The 19,193-nt window shown below is 43.4% G+C and overlaps 1 protein-coding gene across 1 annotated transcript in view; it reads right to left on the bottom strand.

Moving 5' to 3' along the window:
* LOC311517142 (palmitoyltransferase ZDHHC11-like) overlaps positions 1-18,812 on the bottom strand; it is a gene marked incomplete at its 5' end in the record, with an annotated part of 88,803 nt that extends 69,991 nt beyond the window's left edge. Inside the window, 3 exon segments of the mRNA XM_084621708.1 lie at positions 18,555-18,639; positions 18,641-18,755; positions 18,758-18,812. Of these exon segments, the coding sequence (XP_084477834.1) occupies positions 18,555-18,639; positions 18,641-18,755; positions 18,758-18,812 (255 nt within the window).
* Between the last annotated feature and the right edge of the window lie 381 nt (positions 18,813-19,193).

Below are 19,193 nucleotides of genomic sequence, written 5' to 3'. Positions count from 1 at the left end.
ATAAATGTGACAGGAAATCAAAGCTTGTTAGCCTTGACCAGTTACTGTAACTGTTTTATCCCGTACCTGGTGATCACGATACCACCTCTTCAAGAATTCTTCTAAAGCAAATAGTAACAGCAAAAGTAGCACACCAAACTGGCACTCCCTGTGCAGTATTCAACTAGTAACACAATCATCGGCATACTTTGAACTTAGTTGATGTCAGACTAGTGGACCCAGGAGAAATTCTGCCAGAAATAGACGAACACAGCCATAAGTAACCCATAAGGAAAACGCCCCTCTCAAGCCTACAGTAACACTGCCTTCCTTTTTCCATTTTGGTCAGGCTTCTTGTTTTCTTTACTTCTATGTAAATACCACCACCTCAGGCAGCCACCATCTTACTTACTTACAATGATGCAGCAGCAGCAGGGCCATGCATAAAATGTTCAATGTCCCCCAAAACCAGTCACTGATGAAAATGCAAGTCATTTGTGAAACGGGGCATTGCGTATCACAGCAAAGTTATTTGAGGAATCCAGAGCACAAGGTGCTCTAGACATGGATCATTATTTTGCTTTTCATGTAAAGAAAGAGGCTTTTTAAAACATCTTCAATAGTTCTGCAGTGTAAAAAAATGTTTTTGTTGCTTAAAATGTACATGAAACATACAAGCTCGGCAGACATACTTATATAATTGGATTTTAAAGCACTAGTTTTTCTGCTTTGTGATTTGTTTTTTCTTATTTGCTGTGGCATAGACTTGAGAGTATTCAAAATGAGACCCTGAAAGTAATCAAGCAAGGCAAATGTACTACCTTGCCATATGATGCACCTTTATAATGAACCAAGATACAGTGAAATTCCATTTATAGTGAAATAGAATGAAAGTCCAAATGTTTAAAACTATTTCTGACAGGGCACTTTTGCAACTAGTCTGATCCCAAAGTTTATTCTGTTGCCAGTTCGGATACATTATGCTAATGGTAATGCAGGTCGTCCTCACAGAAATGGTGAATTGGTGAAAGAGCTCCAGCCTCTAACAGCACTCCTTGCCAACTGCTGACTGATGTTAATGTGTAGAAATAAGAAAGGGGGTTTCAAGATTTCAAAAAGAGAATAGTAGGAGTACATATAATATTCCTATGTGTGGTCTTTAGAAAAGTGGACATGCTACCTGTATGAAAATAATGAGTAATATTCATGCTCATCCTGGAGTTGCAAAGCACTAGCAACTTACTCTGGTTCCCCTGCCTAATTGCTATGTTCTAAATTTTACTCAAGTTTGATTTAATTTTTTTTTAATTTTCTTTTTACTAAATTACTAAAGATTTGGGCGGGGGCGGAGGGGGAAGGAAAAAGGTTTCAAGTCCAACTGAAACAAATCTGGGTATACATTACAACAAAATACAACAACAAATATGCAACTTACCCAGTACCAAAATATGCAGCAGCATTGACAATAATGATCAACAAATCCCAAAGGTTTATAATGATACAACAGGATGCTTTGATATCCTTTTGAGAATCTAGACCTTTGTGGATTGCAAACATTAGAAATGCAGCAAGTAGGTGAACTCATGTCAGACGTTGTCTTTAACAACGAAAAAATTAAAGGAAAACAATCCTCCTCCGCTTTCATTAAGTCTCTGACTTTTGACTAGATTAATACAAGATTTCAGCCGTCAATTATGTCAGATTAAAGGCTTTTCAAAGCACCTAGAGCATTTTCAAATAAGATGAATAGTAATTCCTGTCTTTCTCTGCTCTGTTTTAAAAGAGAAACTCAAGTTCTAAGCTTTTGAGTTGAAGAAAGAGGAAACCACAACGAGGAAGTGAAAACGGTTGGTGAGAAGGGTCACATCTGAGTAAAACGTTAGCATTGTCAGGAGAAAATTAAAAAAAAAATTCCATCTTCAATGGCAGCTCTAATACTGTACTTCACACACATTACTTCAGTTTCTCTTCCCACACACACAGCAAAATCAATTAGAGAGTCACACACTTCGTTGCTTCTGTAGCTGAGTGCATTATACACACCAGGGACACCTTGCATCCTTACATTCCACTTTACAAGATTCCTGGTAGCCACCCTCCTCTCTGTATTTCAGCAACTCCTGAAACCTCCCCTCTAAATCCTCTTCTCACGCCAGGGGCTCTGTGTTCCCCTCATTCCTCTTACCATACCAGGGATCCCCACTGTCTCCCCATCTAGGGTTCTATGTATCCCCCATTTACCCCTTCTCCCATCCTAGGTGCTCTGTGCCCACCCCCCATACTAGGGACTCCATTCTCCCTCCCTGTCAGGCATTCTGTGCGCACCCTAGTCCCCACTATGCCTCCCTTACTCCTCCCAATCCCCATGCTTATTTTATTACACTGGAAGGTGTCAATGGCTGCCATCCACTGGTTCTTTGAGCTACAGAAATTTACAGAGCTGGCTGAAGCTGCTGGCTCTGCTAAACAGATGGAAGGAGGGGTGGGGTGCTGTGTGCCTCTCATTTCCCTCTTCTGGTTTTCCAGTTTCCCCCAAAATCAACAGGATTCTGCCTGCTGATGCCTAGAACATTTTCTGAAGCTTTGGCTTTGATGGGATGCGGTGTTCAAAAAATTAGCACATTGCATCCACACAGAGAAATAAGAAAAGGAGTACTTGTGGCACCTTAGAGACTAACCAATTTTCTTTTTGCGAATACAGACTAACAGGGCTGCTACTCTGAAACACAGAGAAATATTACTGAGCTGAGTATATGGTCTTGCAAGCTTGGCCAGTAAGTCTTGTGAGAAAGAATTTGAAGTGCTTATAATGTAAGTTTTACTCAGTATGGATCTATTAATTTTTATTTTTTTTAAATCAGAGACTATGGGGAATTTAGATTCCTTCCACTCCCAACACTATCCTCTTCTTGGTTTCAGGCAACAGCCCCAATACTTGCTGATGAGTTAACCCTTTCAACTTCCTCAGGGCTGCAGAAGTGGCAACTGCAATAGGCTCCAACGCCTATCACAACCTACTACAACTATCACCCAGGTTTAATGGTGGAACTGGGACAGACAGGGAAGATACAGGGAAAGGGCAGTACTGTAGGAATCTGCACGTAAGGACCACATTCCCTGGATTCTGCAAAGCTATGCTCCAAACGGGACTCGCTGCACCATAGGCTGCTTAGGCATTTCTGCCTCTGTGCAAAGCCATCAGCCATTCCTCCCATCCACAGAACAATCATGAAATGCTGCAGATGTCACTGCAGTTCTGAAGTAGCAACAGCAGCCATGGAATAGCTCTACTGCCCCCAATTGCACGATGTATCACACCTCAATAAGACCCCCATGTACAGGGTGACCAGACAGCAAGTGTGAAAAATCGGGATGGGGGTTGGAGGTAATAAGAGCCTATGTAAGAAAAAGACTCAAAAATCATGACTGTCCCTATAAAATCAGGACATCTGGTCACCCTACCCGTGTACCAAGTTTGTCTAGTAGGACTTTGCATCAGGGGAGGGGGAGAGGGTCATAGGAGAAGGATCTGCCTTTATGCCGGCATATTACAGGATATACCTCTTAAAGGGTTCATTTATACCTAATGAAATTAGCAACAGGCAAGCAGCTGTTTATCTGCTACAACACTGCTCTCAAGGCAGTGGGTTTTATTTTACCTGTAGTCCCTTACAGTTGATATGAGTTGAAGAGAAATTAAAAACATTATATGCCTAGCATTCTGATCTTTTACTGGACCAAAATGCTTTTTATAACTGTATCTAGTATGGCTCCAACACAATAAATCTCCTCACTTAGTACAAAATTTGGCAATTAAGTACCACCTGTCTCCAAGACTAGTTGAAACAGACAAGAAGACTTACATTTTACATCAGTTCAGGCACATTAATTTTAATTCTTTAATGCCTTGGAATGCATTTGTCACAGTTCTTTAATTTTTGAAAGGAAATAATTTAGATCAAGTGTAGATAGCTTAACAAAATTAATGCAAATAAATGATTTGACCTACCTCATCTCTTTTGGTGGGTAATACATTTTTCTCATAAAGAAAACAAAGTTTATATTTTAGGCATTATATTTAACTGTTCTTACTTCATTGTCAGTGGAAGGGGGGCAGAAACACCTCCAATTCCCTAGAATGCAATGCAGAACACTGGGAAGAAGCCTTGCTTTCTTTTGAAACCACTGTTGCACTATGGATAAGTGATGCATATTATTTATTGGTACATTTCCAAGCTCTAGGGCAGAGGTGGGCAAACTATGGCCCGCAGAACTGTCCTGCCCAGCCCCTGAGCTCCTGGCAGGGGAGTCTAGCCCCCGGCCCCTCCCCCGCTGTCCCTCCTCCCCCGCACTTGCACAGCAGCATGGCTTGCGCTTGCCCACCTCCCAGGCTTTCCAATAAGCCTGTCCTGCCACTCTGAGCGACATGGTAAGGGGGCAGGACGTGGGGTGTTGGATAAGGGGCAGGAGGTCCCGGGGGGTAGTCGGGGACGGTTGGATGGGGCGGAGGTTAGGCGGGTGGGCGGTCAGGAGACAGGGGGCGTTGGATAGGGGGTGGGGTCCCGGGGGGTGGGGTCCCGGGGGAGGTGGTTGGGGTGGGGGGGGTCCCGGGAGGGGGCAGTCAGGGGACAAGGAGTAGGGGGTGGGAAGTGGGAGGGGGCGGATAGGGGGCGGGGGCTAGACTGTTTGCGGAGGAACATCCTTCTCTATCCAGCCCTCCATACCATTTCGCAACCCCGATGTGGCCCTCGGGCCAAAAAGTTTGCCCACCCCTGCACTCGAGTCTCCACCAAAACTAAGAAAGTTAACATAACATTACACACTAATTAAGTTTTATATCAAACTTGATCAATTTTAAATCAAATCAATACTTCTATTAGCTGCCAGTATCTCCAAATTCTCAGCAACCTACAAGTAAGTTTCCAACAGCTCACCTGTAACCTAGTAACAGGCCATATGCACAGCAAAGGAGTATTTACACTGCTAAAAATCCACACTGGAATTTCCCCCACCTTTTTTAAACCTCAGCTTCATGCACCGGCAAAAGAAATCACATGACAGGGTGAGAAATACAACCACCTTTATGAAATCCTTATATTTTAGAACTTTAAAAATCTTTTACAACAATTTAGCAGGCATGAAGCAACTCTTTAAGAGTCTGACCAAGATTTTCAGAAGTGACTAGTGATTTGGAGATTCTCGATTTTTGGGTGTCTGAGTGGAGACCCCTTTAAAGGGACTTGATATTCAGAGAGTAGATGTTCGGCAGTTTCTCAAAATCAGGCCCCTTTAAGGAGTCTCCAGTTGGGCACTCCAGAATCACTAGTTACTCTCTGCATAGGCAGGGGTCTGCCTGCATGGATTCACGGCAGGATCAGGGCCCCGGTTAAAATTATGAATGGGGATACGGAGGGTGGAGCGGAGATCAATCTGAATTTATAAATTAAACCAATTGGATACAGACAGGATGCTACAGAGAAACAAAAAACAACTATATTTAGTAAGCATGAGTTTATTTTAAGTCTTTGTGACCATCTTCAATTATTTTAACTGCTCAGCCACCAACCGAACATTGCTCAGACAGGAAATGTTGGGAAAGTGTTTGCTGTCAGACCACAAAGTAGTTGTGCAGTCATAACTTCAAGTAGTTGCACTAAACTAGGATTAAAACTAGGGCTGTCGATTAAATCGCAGTTAACTCATGCGATTAACTCAAACAAATTAATCATGATTAATCACGCTGTTAAAAAACAGAATACCAACTGAAATTTATTAAATATTTTGGATGTTTTTCTACATTTTCAAATATAGCTATTTCAATTACAGCACAAAATACGAAGTGTACAGTGCTCACTTTATATTATTTTTATTACAAATATTTGCACTGTAAAAATTATAACAGAAATAGTATTTTTCAATTCACCCGATACAAGTACAATCTCTTTATTATGAAAATGTAACTTACAAATGTAGGGCTTTTTGGTTACATAACTGCACTCAAAACCAAAACAATGTAAAACTTTAGAGCCTACAAGTCCACTCAGTCCTACTTCTTGTTCAGCCAATCGCTAAGAGAAATAAATTTGTTTACATTTACGGGAAATAATGCTGCCTACTTCTTAATTACAAGGTCATCTGAAAGTGAGAACAGACATTCACATGGCACTGTTGTAGCTAGCATCGCAAGACATTTATGTGCCAGATGCGCTAAAGATTCATGTCTCTTCATCCTTCAGCCACCATTCCAGAGGACATGCTTCCATGCTGATGGTGCTTGTTAAAAAAAATAATGCCTTAATTAAATATGTGATCAACTCCTTGGGGGAGAATTGTATGTCTCCTGTTCTGCTTTACCCGTATTTTGCCATATAATTCATGTTATAGCATTCTCGGATGATGACCCAGCACATGTTGTTCGTTTTAAGAACACATTCACTGCAAATTTGACAAAATGCAAAGACGATACCAATGTGAAATTTCTAAAGATAGCTATAGCTAGTGTGACCAGACAGCAAGTGTGAAAAATCGGGACAGGGGTTGGGGGGTAATAGGCACCTATATAAGACAAAGCTCTGAATATTGGGACTGTCCCTATAAAATCTGGACATCTGGTCACCCTAACTACAGCACTCAACCCAAGATTTAAGAATCTGAAGTGCCTTCCAAAATCTGAAAGGGATGAGGTGTGGAGCATGCTTTCAGAAATCTTAAAAAAGAGCAACACTCTGATGTGGAAACTACAGAACCCAAACCACCAAAAAAGAAAAATAACCTTCTGCTGGTGGCATCTGACTCATGATGATGATGAAAATGAGCATGCGTCAGTCTACACTGCTTTGGATGGTTATCAAGCAGAACCCGTCATCAGCATGGATACATGTCCCCTGGAATGGTGATTGAAGCATGAAGAGACATATGACTCTTTAGTGCATTGGCATGTAAATATCTTGCGACACTAACTACAACAGTGCCATGCAAATGCCTGTTCTCACTTTCAGGTGACACTGAAAACAAGCAGCAGGCAGCATTATCTTCTGCAAACAAACTTGTTTGTCTGAGCAATTGGCTGAACAAGAAGTATGACTGATTGGACTTGTAGGCTCTAAAGTTTGACATTGTTTTATTTTTGAATGAAGGGGGTTTTTTTTGTACATAATTCTACATTTGTTAGTTCAACTTTCATGATAAAGAGATTGCACTACAGTACTTGTATTAGATTGATTGAAAAATACTATTTCTTTTGTTTTTTACAGTGCAGATATTTGTAATAAAAAATAAAGTAAGCGTTGCACACTTCGTATCCTGTGTTGTAACTGAAATCAATATATTTGCAAATGTAGAAAATGTCCAAAAATATTTAAATAAATGGTATTCTGTTATTGTTTAACAGTGCAATTAATCGCAATTAATTTTTTTTAATTGCTTGACAGTCCTAATTAGAACATAAGACCCGGACATACTGAGTCAGACCAAAGGTACATCTAGCCCAGTATCCTGTTCTCCGACAGTGGTTGATGCCAGGTGCCCCAGAGGGAATGAACAGAACAGGTAATCATCAAGTGATCCATCCCCTGTCACCCATTCCCAGCTTCAAGACTTTTGCCTTAAATTTTTTTAATTGCTAGACATCACAGGATTGGGAAAATGCAAGAGAAAAAGAGGCATGAACTATATGTCCATTCCTACATAGGAAACAGCTCAAAACTTCATAGTGTTACAAAATTTATAGGAACACATATCATGACAGTTAAGATACAAAAATGAACAGGCTATAGGAGCAGATCTCCATCCCCTACACCAGTTCTATCCTCCTCGGATTTTGCTTTCTGTTAGCCCTGTGTCCTACTGAGGTCTCAATCATGTCTGTCTCAAACAATTTGACTTGTCAGATCATCCTCATCCATTCACATATTTTAATTTCAATTGCTCCCTTGATGTCTCGGTAATGCTGTGTCCATTCCTCTCCATTAAAGCAGGTTTTTTTCCCTGTTCTAAAGGAATCCTCACTCCACCCCACTTTTTTCCAAACTTTCACCCTACTGCCCTCATCCCCTTTAAGTCAAAGCTCCTTGAGCAGGCTAGCTATTCCCAGTGTGTTGACTTTACCTTGTTAATCCCTAGTCAATGTTGCTTCTGCCTTCTCCGCAGCACAGTCCTCTTTCTTCCCAAGTCTAAGGGACCCTTCTCTATACTTTCCCTCTGTTTCTCTCATAGCATCATGAGAAGCTGCCTGCAGTGACTCCAGAGCATGAGTATCAACTTCAGGGCAGACTTAAGAAGCAGGACACAAAACTCAAATTGGTTTTGAGTTCTATACTTAGATTTCACCAACCTTCAAATCGAAACTCCTGAGGCACTACAACAGCCTTAGCATGGAGCCACAGACAGACCAATCTGCCTTGCCACCGAGGTAAGGTTACCTTTGTGAGAGACAGTCCCTTACACTAAGAATCACAACAATATTCAGGTTTCAGAGTAGCAGCCGTGTTAGTCTGTATCCGCAAAAAGAAAAGGAGGACTTGTGGCACCTTAGAGACTAACCAATTTATTGGAGCATAAGCTTTCGTGAGCTACAGCTCACTTCATCGGGTGCATAAAAGTGGAAAATGCAGCGAGGATGTTTTTATACACACAGATCATGAAAAAATGGGTGTTTATCACTTCAAAAGGTTTTCTCTCCCCCCCCCCCCCACTCTCCTGCTGGTAATAGCTTATCTAAAGTGATCACTCTCCTTACAACCATCATACACATTGTAAGGAGAGTGATCACTTTAGACAAGCTATTACCAGCAAGAGAGTGGGGTGGGGGGAGGAGAGAAAACCTTTTGAAGTGATAAACACCCATTTTTTCATGATCTGTCTGTATAAAAACATCCTCGCTGCATTTTCCACTTTTATGCACCCGATGAAGTGAGCTGTAGCTCATGAAAGCTTATGCTCAAATAAGTTGGTTAGTCTCTAAGGTGTAACAATATTCAGGTTACTCCCAGTCCTGAAGGACCAGTCACTTACCCCAAGTCAATTGCACCTTCGATCTTACACCAAAACTACATTTGTAGCCAATTCTATAATAAACTATATTAAAAGAGTTATTAAATAGGAAAAGAACATAAGAACGTCCATCCTGGGTCAGACCAAAGGTCCATCCAGAGAGTTATTTACAAGGTTAAAGCAGGTAAACATACACACACTAATGAAAAGGAGTACTTGTGGCACCTTAGAGACTAACCAATTTATTTGAGCATGAGCTTTCGTGAGCTACAGCTCACTTCATCAGATGCATCCGATGAAGTGAGCTGTAGCTCACGAAAGCTCATGCTCAAATAAATTGGTTAGTCTCTAAGGTGCCACAAGTACTCCTTTTCTTTTTGCGAATACAGACTAACACGGCTGTTACTCTGAAACACACTAATGAGTTACAATCTTAAGGTTCAAAAAGTAATACAAGTTTCTATAACAAGCAAGCTCTTGGGGATTTCTTGCATATGCCTAGTAACTTTGCCCACTAGAGTCCAAGCAGCATTGAAAGCCAGTTCCTTCTTGTTAGGGGGTTTTTATTCCCCTTCTCCCTTGTGCTTGGAGCTGTAAACTCAATTGATGGGAGGAATCCATTTGCATGACTCATCTTTGGGGGGGCAGTGGGAGTGCAGAGCAACAAAGTCTTTTATACTGTTTAACATTCCACCATAGTCTGTCTGGTGCCAATGGGTCTTTCCTGTTGGGCAGGATGTAATACCTTCTGTTGCAGAGGGACTTTTCACACTAATCAGTGTCTCTCTCTCCTGTCACAGAGGCTCACATAGTCACAGAGGCTCACCAGACAACCATTCAAATATTACCTTACAGCAGGGTGGATTTGATTTAAATCAGGATTTAAATCACTATTCAGGAAGACTCAATTTAATCATGGATTTCTACATAAAAGTGCATTCTTGTTGGTTGTTATAACCTTATTACATATTCTTCACAACTCAGAGACAGATGTAGGCTCCATTTTTAGAAGGTACACACTATACATTTTTAAGTGATTTATTTTGAAAACTTTTCAGATTAGTTTTACAGCTATATCAGAAAATGAATGATTGTTTGGTTATTTCATTTACCAAAGGTAATTGAAGCAGATATTTATGAAGTCATATCCCTAATCATTTTTTGTTACCTTTCTCTGTACTTTTTTCCAACTCTAATATACTTTTTTGAGATGGGGCAACCATCCAATATTAAAAAGTTAAAATAAACTCCATTTTTACTGCCTGATCATGTCACATTCCCTCCTGTCTCCCTGTCTCTTTCCACAGGAATTCCAGGTTTCTAGTCCCAACTGAAGGTTCTGCACAGCTCTCCCCTGGCCCCAGCCTTTTCTTCTTGCTCTCTTTGTCACCTTCTCATGCTGCTGCCTACCTTGGAATGACATTCCTCTTCCTGTGGACCAGGCGCCTCATCCTTCTAATTCAAACTCACTTCTATACTCACTTCTTCCACATTATCCTCCACTGTTAACTTTGTCCTACCTAGGCTTGCCACCTTTCTAATTGCAGATAACCGGACCCCCCAGGCTCCACCAGCATTGCATGCTCTTCTCCCACCCCCACCCCCCCGTCACTTGCTGGATCCTCTCAAGGAGCCTGCCTGCAGGCAGGAGGAAGCCCTGACTAAGCAGGGGCTGGCGTGGGTTAATGACCCTGTCCTCAGTAACCGGACTTTTGGTTTGGGTGCCATTTAGGGTTGCCAGGTCGCCTTTTTGACTAGACTTTTTGGTCAAAAACCAGGCATCTGGCAACTCTAAATGACACCCGGACACAGAAGCCAAAAAATTGACCACCTGGGTAAAACCCAGACAGTTGACAACCCGACTATTACCCCTAGGATGTAGATGAATGCTTATGGGGAATAAGTTATAATATTGTTTTACCAACAAGCAAACACTAAACAAAAGATTTGAGACAGTGCTAATTACAACCATCATGATCCTGCATACAGGCAAGCCTACTACAGTGTTTCCATTCAAGAAATTCATGCTCAGGATATTTTCAAGAGAAAGTGGGTGAGTTAATATATTTTATTGGGCCAAGTTCTGTTGAGAGAGAGACAAGCTTAGACAGAGCTCTTCTTCAGGTCTGGGAAATGTACTCAGTTTCATAGCTAAATGCAAGATGGAACAGATTGTTTAGCATAAGTAGTTAACACATATTTCAAAGAGTACCATTCAAGGTGAAGTGGCCAGTTAACACCCCTCCAGTCATTGGGGGGGAAGTTGTGCTGGTGGAGGTTGCAGGGGATAGTGGGTTATAGACTGTTGTAATAAGCCATAAAAGCAATAAAAATAAGCTATTACCTCACCCACCTTGTCTCTCTAATATCCTGGGACCAACAAAGCGACAACAACACTGCATATAAGATATTTTCAATCATTTGTTTGTTCACTAGTTACATCTGTAGTTCAGCATTGGTCTATCTCAAGAAGGTAGGGTCTCTTAGAACATAAATAGCAATTTAGGTAAGGCAGCTCCAACCATTCATCGTAAGAAGTCAGACAACTAGAAGGCAAAGTTCTTAGCCAGGCTGGACTGTGGTTCCAATAAAAGGACTTGACCTCCAGTCTGAGTCTGCAGGACTAGGACTAGAAAAGAGAAAGTAACATTTACATTCTGAGCAAATTAGATCTAGAACTTATGGAGACAATATTAAGGGAACTCAAGGCTGCCATTTTTGCAGAGTTACTTTTCAGAGCAGAGGTACACTTTAAGGTACCACAAGTATGATCTATTTCAGAACAGCATCAGTTTCCGAACCCCTTGAAATCTTTCATTAAATGTTGCTAGTGTCCATATTGCATATTTGCTTCTCTAATGATCTCAGCTAGAATATCTGAGCTCCTCCTTTTGAGCAGGATTGTCGTTCCGCACAACGCTAGTAGAACAACTCCTGATAAGGCATGTGGTGGAAGTACAGCTTTACGATTCATTATGGTGAGAGTTTAGTCCAAACTGAATTCTGCAGGGGGCATACTGTGAAACTGAAAACGCGTACAGTAACTCCTCACTTTAACGTCGTCACGTCACTGATCAATTAGGGGACATGCTCGTTTAAAGTTGCGCGATGCTCCCTTGTCACGTCGTTTGGCAGCTGCCTTCTTTGTCCACTGCTTGCAGAAAAAGCAGCCCGTTGGTGCTAGCTGGTAGGGGCTTGGAACCAGGGTGGACCAGCAGTCCCCCATCAGTCCCCCTGAGTTCCCTGTGTGGCAACTGCCCAGCAGGCTATCAATTGCCAGGCAGTTCAGCTCCCCCCACTGCCATGTGCTGCTCCTGCCCTCTGCCTTGGAGCTGCTCCCCAGAGACTCTTGCTTGCTGTACAGGAGGTGAGGGGGAATGTTGGATCATATTAAAGAAGTTCTGTATTAAAATCACAAATGAGTTTGATTCCCCAGAGTTTAAATTCCAGGGTATTACTAATTAAGAGGTCTCTTGGGTTTTGGTACTGCTTCTCTCCCTCTCTGTGTGAAACTTGCAAGCTGCTAATTGTGTTAGTACAATAATTTTATTAAGATGATGTTGAAATAAAAAGAAAACGGTACAGAGTTCAAGCACAGAAGTTTCTGGTTATCAGGGAATAAGGTACAGATGATCAAGGGGTGTGAAATTCGGTTTAGGAGCTGGTGGCGTAAGGAACACATAATCTGCAATCTCCCCGATTGGGGGAGAAAGTTTAACCGGTCAAAGTACAGACATTGAGATATGGGGGTATGTTGTCCATATAATGGCTATGTTCAGGTGTGGAGTATAATGAGTGGATACGATGATGGGGATGGATCTACCCACATTTAGTGGGATTTAATGTTCAATGAGTTTATGGTTCCAGTTCATATGGTCCAGTGGAAAAAGCCTCTCAGTCCCTTTCCCATAGTGGATGCACTATGTCGTACCGGCTCACACCTCCTGGTACTGTCGGTGATGTGTTCAATGTAGATGTCCCTGGACCATCGGATGGTGTCAGAGACCATGAGGCACCACATGAGCCGTGCGTAGCGTCAACCAATCCCACAGGTCCGAAGCACATGCTCGTTGTAGGCGTCCCAAGCGCCCAGGGCTCCAACGATCAGAGCATCCATCTGCACCTCGTAGCCCTTCACTCTCAGGGTGTCGGCCAGGGGGCATATTTTTCCAGTTTATGAGCCCAGGCTTCTCAGAAGGCCGGGGTCCTGTTCTCGAAGGATACCATGATGTCAACAAGGATGATCTTTTTCTGGGCCTCATCGGTGATTACCACATCGGGTCAGTACCGGGGATGGCGCAGTTCACGGTGACCTCCCCCAGGCGCAGTGAGATGGCTTTCACTAGGCGGTTCTGGATGGCGTTGTGGCGCAGCTGCCAGGCTCTGGAGTGGGGCTTGCAGCTGCACAGGACGTGGGGCAGGGTCTCAGAGTAGCTACACTTCCTGCAATGCTTGTCTCGGTTCCCGTGGCGGACGGCTCTGTTGAGCGGGACACAGTTGAGCCGAGCACAGTGGATGAACTGCCAGTCGGTGAAACGGGTGAAGCCACTCCCGGCGAGGAAGTGGTTGCTGGCATCCCACTTGCTGGTCAGTTCGAAGGCTTTACCCTGGTCCGGTTTATGCTTCAGGGCTTCCATGTACAGCGAGTGCATGACTGCCTTCGGGGTCCTCTCCAGCATGCCCCTGGCGCTCGGGGTGACAATGGTGTTGTCCTCAGACCTGATCTGCGGCACCAGGACTCCCAGCTCCTGGTGCTCCTCGCACCACTCCCAGCGGCAGCCGATGCACTTCCCCAGGCGATGCGAGGCATTGCAAGCGCGGGACCACAGTGAAGCGATGTCATGCCCGTCCCGTCCGAATTCGCCATCCAGGGAACCGCTCAGGAAGCTGGCGGTGTCTTGGTTGGAGGGGGCTCTGCCGATCCGCTTCTTAAAGGGGCAATGTGTAAAGGGGCAATGCACCTCTCTCTCTCACACACACACACACAGTCCCCGCTCTGGCACTTTGGAAAATGGAGGGAGTTGTGCGCTCCAGTGGGATAGTATGGGTTCATCATCACATTCAGTTTCCACAGGGAATGTTTGCATGCACTGCCATGCTGTGTCTCCTCCCTCCATTCATGCTGCCTTGTAGAGTGTGAGGCTACATTCACAACAATGTTTTAACCCTTGAGAGCTCAGCCGAGTGCTAGTTCATCATTTAGCAGTAAGGCATTCCCTGGGAATTGTTTGTTTAAAACTTATACTGTGTGTATATGCGCGCGAGTGTGTGTATAGTCTTTTGTCTGGCAAAATTTTTTTCCTGGAACCTAACCCCCCCCATTTACATTAATTCTTATGGGGAAATTGGATTCGCTTAACATCGTTTCGCTTAAAGTAGCATTTTTCAGGAACATAACTATAACGTTAAGCAAGGAGTTATTGTACCATTTTTCTACTAAGTTTTAACACAAGGCTAAAGTGTCACAGCAAATTAAACAGCATTCAACCTCTAGACCATAATTTCACAAAATATATTTCCTAAAATAGGCGTACATTGTATGTCAAAGTTTGGGAGGCTTTCTGCAGCAGTCTAAGTTTTCAGAGATGTTTCTCTAGATGTCTGAAACTGTTTCTTTCTTTATGGACCTATGCCAGTGCAGAAATGTTATGGTGGAGCTCTGTCTTGCCAGGCCCCTTCCATCTCCAGTAATGCATCTTCATAAGTGGGTGTGGGCACTCACAGGCACAGGGCCCAGCTACACTGCACATGTGCCAGCCGGGAGTTCCCCTCCAATAGGAATTTTTTGCTGAGAATGTGCAGCTTGGTTACAGCCCCTCTGTACCATCCACTTTGTGAATTCGGCCCAATATCTTTTCCATGTGTACCCAAAAATCAGAACTTAAGTTGTATTTAAAATTCAAAAAGTGATCCCTCCAAGAAAGCAGGCTCACTTCCCTTGCTCATCCAGCATTAGACATTTCTAAACCTAAACTAAGGGTATGTCTACACAGCCAACCAAGTCTCCACCGGTGAAAAAGAAAATATCACCAAGTGTTTGACATAGAAAATAAAGGGTAGTGGGGGGAGCGAGGGTGGCAGATGGAATGGAAAAAAAAAATGTTTTTCAAAAACCACAGCACATTTGCAATGAAGTCTAGATACAAAACTTCTAAAGGTCAATGTATACATAACCTAATTTACAATAAAGGTAGTTATGAACTGCCTAACAAAGTACTCCCCCTTAATTTTCGTGAAAGTACGTAGGTGTCCTTTGAATGGCAGAGTCTCTACATTTAGGTGACTTACTTATTCAGTGTTAACAAACAGCATCTGAAGAAAAATAGGCTAGGGATCTGCTGTGTGCATTAGCCATCAAAAGTTCTACAAGAATTAGATTTGATCTGGTGAAACTTGAGGGGTTGAGGACTGCCATAAAAAGAAAAAGTTGTGTCCAACAACATTACAGGACAATATTAACTGAATTTAAACAAAACCTGAAGTGCTTCCAATCAAGTTTACCAAGCCACATCATCTTCCTCAAAACGTTGCCTTTTTACAGTTAAAAAAAAAAAGTTAGCTTGTCTAACTATCAGAACAAGTGTGAAAGAGAAATACCACCCCAAATTTTTTCTTTAAGTCATGCTCTGAACGTGTAGTTTCTGGATCATTGTAATTTTATTTATTTATTTATTTATTTGTGTTTCTCCCCACCCCCAATTACATACCAATATTTTGACTGAGTAGAAGAAACAAAAACATACCTTGTCCTCTGGTTCAAGCCTACTGAAGACTGAGAGAAAGGATGGTCTGCTGGTTAAAGCATTGGACTGCGACTCACACCTTTAAGTGACTGCCGGTGAGATCTTGGGCAAGTCATGAGCAGTGTGCAGTCATGGTATGCTGTTGATCTGCATAGGGACTCTTTACGATGACCAGAATAAATTATTATATGGAAAAAATATTTTTTTTTAGCAAGCCAAAACAACTGCAGATATATATATAAAATCGCTTATGGTCATGTCTTTCACTGTGCCTGTGATTGGCAGATCAGTGGCAACAAGCTATAGCGAAATCTGCCTACATACTTTTATAATGGATCCGGCTTACTGGCAGTCAGTCCTTAGAGAACAAACTTGAAAGACTTCCTGTTTGTTGCTGAGAATACTGGATTGATACTATTAAATATGATATTACTGCTATTAATATGTAACTGTGCTCTTGTTGCTAGTAAGTATTATCACTGAAAGTTCCTCAGTTACTAAAGAACTGCTTCAGATAAATCTCTCACTGGCATATCATTCTTTGAGATAGTAGAGATTTTTTTTTAAAAAGTGAAATATCTTGACCCACATTGCTCAAATTAAAAAGCAAACATAAATAAGAATGATTAATTTGATTCCCAAAGTCTATTGTATTAATTATTATAGAAGTAGCAATATTAGATTGTTAGTCTATTATCTCGGTTATCTCTTTACAAGAACTTTTAGTATTTTGAGAACTTTTGGAAGAAAACTAGAACTTTCATGCATGTACAGCAGTTCAGACTTTTGCTCCTCCTCTTTAGCTCAAATTAATTTTGTATGTACCGGGCAACATATAGTCCAGCCAGGCCAAAGGGAGCTAGATTATCACTGTCCAACATATCCTGGTCGTGTCAAAATAAAAGTACCAACACTGTCTTTAAAAACAAAAACAAAGCCCTGATCTACACTATGGATATTTCTCGCCTAAAAAAACAAGACAAAAAACACATCTCAAATTGGTTAGAGGGGCAATATAGAAAAAGCTTCAACAGTCAGAACCATTTTTATAACAAATTTTGTTAAAGTTTTTTCAGGAACTTTAACTGAAATAGTTAAAAGAGCAGCTCTTGCCTATACTGTAGCTCCAACCAATTTTAAAACTGGACTGAATTTTTGGGAAGATTATGCTAGTGCAGTACAGACATGGCCTCATGAGACTGGTTTTGTGAATGCACCCATGTGCAAAAATTTGGATACAAAAATTGAGATTCTGTGATCTGCCTCTCGTTTCTCCACAGTGTGTTTAAATTCAAATACATTTGACCTGTAAACACAGACACATATTCTTGTCAAGGTTTGGAGACATTTTTATACTAGTTGAGCAGAGACGCGTCATAGCAAATTAGAAACATCACTCAAATGTATCAATTGCTGTGTAGTTTAAGTATAAAAGTATAGTGTCTCAGCAAAAACACAGAATACCATAGTCTGAGTCAGATTAAGCAGCCTCTCTCAGAGCTTTTATAAATTTCACTTAATGAAAATAAAGTTTCCTCTTACTCTAACACACAAGCCGATTTCCTCTAGAGAAATAGATTTTCCATCAGGTCAAGATTACAAGGTTGTCAAATTGAGTGGTTTCAGTTTAGTCATGAGAGTAGATTTTTCCCCACAGTAATTCTGTGTTACAGTGTGATTATCCCAACACGGGAATAGTTGACAGAACTGCTGGAAAGGAGAGGGCAACTTGCATCAGTGTTATTAGTTCATCACTTTCACATCTAAAGACTTTAACCCAGAAGTGTAAGATATAATGGCCATGAACAGTAGGCAATGGAAATTAAACCTAACCCCTCCTTCAAGGAAACCATGATTTGACAATTGAGCCATGAACAGAACTGTTTCTATAGGAAAACAAAAAGACACAGCTGGACTGGAAATGCCTCCAAATGTTGACAGAAAAGGAGTAAAGTGCCACAAGTACTCTTTTCTTTTTACGGATACAGACCAACACCGTTGCTACTCCAAAAGTTGACTGAAGGAAAGTCACTGGAAATGTTTCTAGAACTGCTTGGAGAATCTGGACTTTAATGAGAGGATTGCAAAGAACAATTGTGTATCAGTTCAGATTTTCTCATGAATAAATTGTTCTTAATGGACTTTCTGCATGAGAATAGCAAATGTCCCTATCACTCCTTTCAGCACTAACGTAGTTTGTTCATATTTAAGTAAAAACAAAAACCCCAATGTAAGCAGCGACAACAAGCATGTTTCCATCAGTCCATTCCCCACTAGACAGCACCTGTGCAGCCGGCTCCTGAACTCCCGCCCTTTCCTGCTATCAATTAGGCTCAACTCCTGTAAGAGAAAAGGAGGCAAGCTCTGACCGGGGCAGCCCCAAGATCTCCTAGGGGCCCGCAGCCTTGTTCCAACTTGCAATTGCCGCGCCAGCCCCCGGGGACCACCCGCCCTGGGCTTCCGCTGACTTGCCGGGCCCCGCAATGATTTCAAAGGCAATTTCTCCTCTACCGGAGGCAGCCCCCAACTGGAAGCAGAGCCCAGCGTGGCTCCAAAGCGCGTCTCTCTCGCCAACACAAGCGCTGACCTCCCCCACCGCGTCTCGCTGAAGCCCCGGCCAGCGTCCAACACGCGCGAGTGGCCCCCCCGCAGCTACCCACCCACCCCCCCCACACCGGGCCCCCCAGGCCGGGCCCCCGCTAGGCTCTGCCCGCACATAAGCCGCTGCCCCGGGGGCTGTGCGACGCCCCGCCCGCACCCCCCTTCCCCGGCGCCTGCTGCCTGCCCGCCGCCGCCTCTCCTTGCGCCCAGCGCCCCCCGCCGCTGCCGCCCCAGACCCACCTGCCGGAGACACACCGCGCAGGCCGGGGGAGTCAGGGCAGCCGCCCCCGCTGCGGAGCCGTGGCCGGAGCCTGGGGCGGCCGGGGCAAGGCTGGTTAGTTTGCCTTGAGGCAGCAGCTGCCTTTGCAGCTATGGAAACCGTTTCAAGTGCTCTCCCCGGGCCGGGCCGGAGCGTCTCCCGGGTCCTAAAGCTGACGGGGGCGGGGGCGAGTCCCGCTCCCGGCAGGGAGCCGGTCCTGGGTGCGCGGCGATGCGCATGTGGCCGGAGAGCAGTGGGCAGAGCAGGCGGGGGTGCGCCCAGGCCCAGGGTTCTCGTGTAGAAGAAGCCAGGCGGGCCGCTGGCCAGCCATGCCGGTATGTTAAGGGCAGGGCAACATGCCCTCTGCTAATTGGCCCTGGAGCCAGCTTCTGAGTGGAGCACATGGACCTGCACTGCACTCCTAAGGGTGCTGGACTGGTGGCTGAGCAAAATCCCATCCTGCTGCGGCAGCTACAGAGGGGGTGACCACTAGCACGTGTGAAAAACCAGGACAGGGGGTGGGGGATAATCGGTGACAGTAGAAGACAAAGCCCTGAATACTGGGACTTCCCTATAAAATCAGGGTATCTGGACACCCTAGCTATAAAGGCCTTTAGCTT

This window comes from Lepidochelys olivacea (genome assembly GCF_965140295.1).
Source record: "Lepidochelys olivacea isolate rLepOli2 genome assembly, chromosome: 2".
NCBI lineage: Eukaryota > Metazoa > Chordata > Testudines > Cheloniidae > Lepidochelys > Lepidochelys olivacea.
This window is presented reverse-complemented; position numbering and strand designations above follow the sequence as displayed.